This window comes from Thermobia domestica, chromosome 15 (genome assembly GCF_964235325.1).
Source record: "Thermobia domestica chromosome 15, izTheDome1.hap1.1, whole genome shotgun sequence".
NCBI lineage: Eukaryota > Metazoa > Arthropoda > Insecta > Zygentoma > Lepismatidae > Thermobia > Thermobia domestica.
In genome coordinates, this window is record NC_137468.1 from 126,727,712 (window position 1) to 126,734,011 (window position 6,300).

Genomic DNA, 6,300 nt, shown 5'->3' on the forward strand with positions numbered 1-6,300 from the left:
ATAAATTGTAATTTGTAGTTATATTTAGTAGTTTTTTGTATTAGATTTAGTTTGTAAATATAGGTTTGGTGTTATTTGTTAGTCTAGCTGTAGGTTAGTTAGTCTACGTGTAGATTAGTTACTCTTGTTATTCTAGGTATAGGTTAGTTAGTCTACGTGTAGGTTACTTAGTCTTGTTAGTGTAGGTGCAGGTTAGTTAGTCTAAGTGTACGTCTAGTTAGTCTAGATTTGTTCTTTTCTTGAAATTCTCTCTGTTATTTTTCTGTTAAGTTTATTATTGTTATTGTTATATTTATATTGTTGAAAGTTAGTATTGTCAAGATATTGTTAAATTTACATTGTTATTATTCTTTCTGTTGTTGGCGTTTAATTTTTAATTGTTGACGATAAATTTACTTTGAACAATGGATGACGTTACTGGATATAATGGAGGTGATAGAGCTAGGAGGCCAGGAGTTTCTCAGAGAGGCGGTAAAGGTTTTGTGTGCGTAGCTCGTGGAGGCGTTGATCAGAGCTTTTTTAATAGGGGGCGGAGCACACAGTGTGTTGCGAATTCAGCATGTGCTATTTGTTTCGCAATGCTGATTCGCAAGAATTGGATGAGTGAGGCTGAGATATACAACTTGCTACGTGAAGGGAATGACTTGTATATGCGGGTAATCTCTGGTCCAGGATTTCCTGCAGGAGAGGTTTATTTGGATGTGTATGAACTCCCGTTAGAAATGGACTTTTTCGGACGTCGGGTTCATGTTGATTATGAGGCACTTTATGGAGGATTATTTCCTGCTTATGAGAGCGAGAAAGAGGCTGCAGAAGTGGTACTTGCAGCTAAATTATCAGAATTGTTTCACATGTATGTTAATAACTGTGGGTTTATTTGGGTAGGCCAACATTATAGCGTGGCTTTTTGGAGTTCCGGTGTGAGTTATTATCTATTTAATCCTCACGCAGTAGGTGAGAATGGGCAAAGAAGTGAGGATGATGTGCGTGCTAATGTTGCTCGTTTGTTTGAGTGTACCACAGAGAGAAGTTTGGCATACTTGTTGTTGGTGGATTCTGCTTGTGATGGTAATGCACAGCCCTACCAGATATATAGGTATTCACTTACTCGTGTTCGTAATTTAACGGTAGATTCCTCCGCACTTGGGGAACCTGCGGAGAGCGTTGCTGGTGTTGTTGTGAAGGCAACAGATACAGAACAACAAATCGCTCATGATGAAAAGTGGACAAAAGTTCACCGTAGGGGCAGGCCATTGAGGAAGAAACCTGGAAGGTTCACAGAGTCTCAACAGTCGAAAGACGGATGTATGGGGGAAATAAAGGACTCTTTTCTGGATGTTGTTGGCACTAGTGAAAGCAGTGGCGTTAATGAGCAGGGCATTGGACGTAAGAGCAGTGGAAGGCCTGTTAAGGAAATGCGTGGGAGGAAGAGAGTGTTTGAGGATGATGGTGAAAGGAGGACTATTCGTGTCTTAAGTCCGCAACCTTCCGTTAGCGCTGAACGTAAAAGAGTGGCTGTTGTTCGCAGGGAAGCTGCAGGAGTGCAAAAGAAGGGAGCCGTTTGGCATCTTCCAGCTGCTTTGCGTCGGGAAAGGCATATTGGTCAGTTTTCTGGTGCTCAATTGGATGCTGTGCAATTGTATGTATTTAAGAAACCTAGTCTTTTGTCCTCTGACACTTATACATGCTCGTATTGTGGAGCGTGTTTGTTTGAGGAGGAAAAAGGTAGAAAGAAGTGGTGTTGTGGAGAGGGGCTGTTCAAGGTAGTTTATTTTCCTCCACTGGAAGCACCGTTTTATTCTAATTTAGAATTTCTAAAGAATGCAAGGTATTACAACGATTTATTTTCGTTTAGCGCTTTAGTAATACCTCAGGGATATGAGCGTCCTACAGGTCTTTCATTTGTGAAAATACTTGGAAAGGTTTATCATTACGTTTTCGATTTATCGTATGCCGGAGGTCTGCGAAATAATGCTCGTATATATATTGATGACGGGGCAGCGAGAAACCAGTTGGTTCAGGAGTCCCAGCTAAATCCGGTGATAGTGAACGAAATCGGTGAGTATTTGGCGAATGTGGCTAGGAACCCATACATTGAACAGTTCAAACAACTATCAAATGAGCCCTCAGAGAATGCGCATCTGGTCTTTGAGAACACAAGTAGGGCTGTACATGGGGCAAATATAGGAGACCGTCCTGTTGCCCATGAGGTGGCTGTTGTTTTGAGTCGGGAGGAGCAGGCATACTATCCGAAGAAGGTGGCTATATGGAAGATTGGGAATAGGCGTCCTCATTTGATAGACATTGTTCATCCATTGTATGAACCTTTCCAGTATCCGTTGTTGTACCCTCATGGTACACCAGGATGGCATGTGGGTCGGGAGAATAATGATAAGAAGAAGTTGAGTAAACTAAAGTATACGAGATGCCTTTTATTGTCCGAGCCAAGATTTCGAGAGTTTGGGCGGCTGTCAGAGACTTGGCTTGTAGATATGTACGCAGGTATTGAAGAGGAGAGGCTAAGGTATATAAAGTTTACTCAGGAGGCAATGGATAAAGTGTTACGTGCGGCTACTTTGCGTGAGTTGGAGGTAGCTATCAGTAGTCGTGACGTTCCGGCTGGAGAAAGAAGGCAAGTGGTTAGAGACCTTGAACGAGATGAGATTGTTCAAGGTGAAGGTGGAGTTGTACCGGGAAAAGTGTATTTACCGAACACTTTTACAGGAGGACCTCGGTACATGAAGGTGAAGTATTTGAATGCTATGGCAATTGTTAGTCGTCTTGGGGCTCCGACTTTTTTTCTGACTATAGCAACTTCAGCTTCTTGGTTGGAGATTCGTGAGTCGAGGCGTACAGGCTGTACAAATAGTCCCGATGTTGTTTGCAGAGTTTTTCACGTGAAGTTTGAAGAACTGTTGCGTGATATAAGATCAGGTGTATTTTTTGGCCCACTGGTGTACATAGTGTGGGTTATAGAATTTCAGAAGCGCGGCTTGCCATATGCACATGTTTGTTTCTTGGTGGAGAATGGACCGGTGCAATCAGAGGAGATTGATTCTTATATCAGAGCAGATATTCCAAGTCCAACTGAGGCAGGAGGTAGATTAAGGGAGTTAGTTTTAAAACATATGATTCACGGTCCATGCGGACCCCCCCATAGAACGAACTTGCCTTGCTGGGAGGCTGAAGGTAAGAAATGTTCGAAGTATTTTCCCAAAAGAACAACGGAGGTGACGTATAAAGATGCGAATGGGATTGTGTGTTATAAAAGAAATGAGGGCAACAAGGCTGTTATTAAGTGTGGTGGGCGCGATGTTGAAATTGATGACAGATGGGTGGTACCGTATAATGCTGCTATACTTCTGAAATACGACTGTCATATAAATTTGGAGTTGTCATCTCATAGAAGAGTGGTAAAATATTTGTTTAAATATATCACTAAAGGTAATCCGTTGGCAAATGTGGCAGTTGTGAATGAGGAATCTATTAACAACGAGGTGGAAGAATACGTTACTAGCAGGTACATAGGCGCAAGCGATGCTGCGTGGCGGGTATTGGAGTTCAAGATGACAGAGACTCAGCCTACTGTTTACATTTTACCGGTGCATTTGGAGGATCAGCAGACTGTTATATTTCAGCGTGGGCAGGAGAAGGAAGCTATAGAGCGAAGCTCCTCTAAACTGCTACTGTATTTCCAGAGGCCAAATACAGTGGAGTTTGATAATTTGACATATGTGGATTTTTACGAACAGTATATAGTTGATAGCACCGTTTCAAAGCGACCAAAGGGCGTTGTAAGTTTTGATTTCCCTGATGGAGTACATTATGTTCATAAGAGGCAACGAGGGAAATGTGTAGGGAGACTTTATTGGATTGCTCCAAACAGAGGCGAACAGTATTATTTGCGTCTATTGCTTGCTGTTGTCCCTTGCCGGGGGTATGCTGATCTTTTATCTCGAGGTGGTGAGGAATGTCGAAGTTTTCAGGAAGTTGCTCGGAAGTTGGGTTTAATTAGTGAAGGAGATGAATATAGAAAGTCCATGATGGAGGCATCTGTGTTTATGTTAAGCAAAAGTCTTCGATGTTTCTTCATCCTGCTGTGCAACGTTGGGGCGCCTGCACGTATTTTGTGGGATGAATTTAGGGATGTATTGAGCGAAGACTTTTTTGATGGAGCGGTAGAAAGCCGTGACGTGGCCTATAATAGAGCGTTGGTTGAGATAGACAGAGCTTTGCGTCGACATGGCAGTAGTTTGGTGGAGCAAGGTCTTCCCCATGTAGAAGACACTACTACGGAGCTTCACCGGGAAAGGGTGAGATATAGTGCCCTTGTATTGCAGGATTTTCTTGCAAAATGGGTGCCATTATTAAATAAGGACCAGCGGGCACTGTATGAATACATTGTAGAGAATGAGCGTTGTGGAGCTGTTTATTTAGATGGTCCAGGAGGATATGGGAAAACGTTAGTGCTGGAGGTTATTGCAAGCCGCTTGAGGTGTGATAGGAAAGTTGTACTATGTGTTGCCAGTTCTGGAATCGCCGCATTAAACTTTGCTGGCGGTATGACTGCTCACAGTTTGTTTCGACTACCGCTGGAAGGTTATGGCGATTGCACATACTGGAACATATCCAACACTACTGAGCGAGCAGACCTGATTCGCCAATGTTCTTTAATCATATTTGACGAAATTTCTATGGCGAATCGTTGTATCATTGAAACATTGGAAAGATCCCTGAGAGATTTAATGCAAAATGAAGAGATGTTCGGAGGGAAGGCTGTGATACTTTCAGGAGACCTGAGGCAATGCGCTCCTGTTGTATCAGGCGGAAGGTGCTCTGCTGAAGTAGTTGACATTTCCTTCCGCTCTTCTGCATTGTGGAACTCTGTTAGGAAATTTAGTCTAACAAAGGCGGAGCGTAGTCGTGGAGATCCAGAGTTTGCAGAGTTTCTTTTGCGTGTAGGTAATGCTGGAATTCGTGAAAGAACGTTCGGCGAGGGTAGGGAGAAGAAAGTATTGATAGAGTTGCCAAGGTTTATTCGGACCACTATTAATGTTGTTGATCTTCTTGATTTTGTTTTCCCTGGTTGTATTTTGGAGGATCCGGATGCTTGTGCAAAGAGGGCTATTTTGTGCAGTTTGAATGTCAATGTGCAAGAGATGAACAATATATTATTGGAGCAGTTGAGAAGTGATGCGGTTCACTTATACAGCGCTGATAGATTGGAGGCTGACAATACTATGGATCAGATCTTTGATGGGGAGTTTTTACATCAGGTAGAAGGGAAGGGCGTACCTTCTCATAAGCTGAGTCTGAAAGTAGGAGCGCTGTGTATGGTAATACGCAATCTTAACTTTGAAAATTACCTTGTGAATGGAACAAAAGTGATTATTGAAGGAATTACACCCTCGCTGATTACTGTTCGAAAGCCTGGCGATAATGAATTTTTTGGTATACCTCGCATAGATTTTAAATTGCCGATTTGTAGTGGATTTCCTGGACAGATGTATAGGAGGCAGTTTCCATTGCAAGTATGTTACGCAATGTCTATTCACAAGAGTCAAGGGCAGACCCTGGAAGTGGTGGGCGTAGATTTGCGTTCGGACGTTTTTGCACATGGGCAACTATATGTAGCACTTAGCCGTGTGAGGAGGGCAGATACTTTAAAAGTGCTAATATTGCCTGATCGTATAATCGAAGGAAGGGCTTATGTGAGAAATGTGGTGTTCAAGGAATTACTTCAGTAAAAAAATCGGCTTTTATACTTCTTCAAATGTGTAGAGAGAATATAGTTATGCAGGAACCAAGAAGAAACGAAATCTGGAATATTTTGAAAGCAATTCTGTGCAACTGAATGTTGCACTAAAATTGATCTTGGAGGAAAGAATAAAATATTTGTACTAATCCTGGAAAATAATGCAATCTAGTAGATAATGACTTTCGCAGGAATAAATAAAGAGGAAAGTTGATTCAAATATTGATCTGAGAGCAACATATGAGTAAAAATTGTTCTAAATACTCCTGTTAGACAGAGAAATGAGAAAATGTATTTATATAAATCGCAGATCTGAATTCGTGTCACTGATTGAGAACCTAAATACTAGTATTGCATAATAGAATACCACTTAATTTGTACCATCCCTGCAGGAGAATAAACCAAATATTAGCGTTGCAGCAACAAATAAGACAAAGTTAGTACAATGCCTTCCCGACAATGAATCACAGTTAAACATTTAATAGATATTACTCTTGGAGAGACCTCTAGGAACATACAGATGGTGATCAGAAAAATGGAAACAC

At 41.7% G+C, this 6,300-nt stretch overlaps 1 protein-coding gene across 1 annotated transcript; it reads left to right on the forward strand.

The window, feature by feature from the left end:
* Positions 1–404: 404 nt before the first annotated feature.
* LOC145671615 (uncharacterized) lies at positions 405–5,747 on the forward strand. Its single transcript, XM_081740809.1, has one exon. It carries the CDS (start codon positions 405–407, stop codon positions 5,745–5,747), a length of 5,343 nt encoding a protein of 1,780 aa, XP_081596935.1.
* The last annotated feature ends 553 nt before the right edge of the window (positions 5,748–6,300 follow it).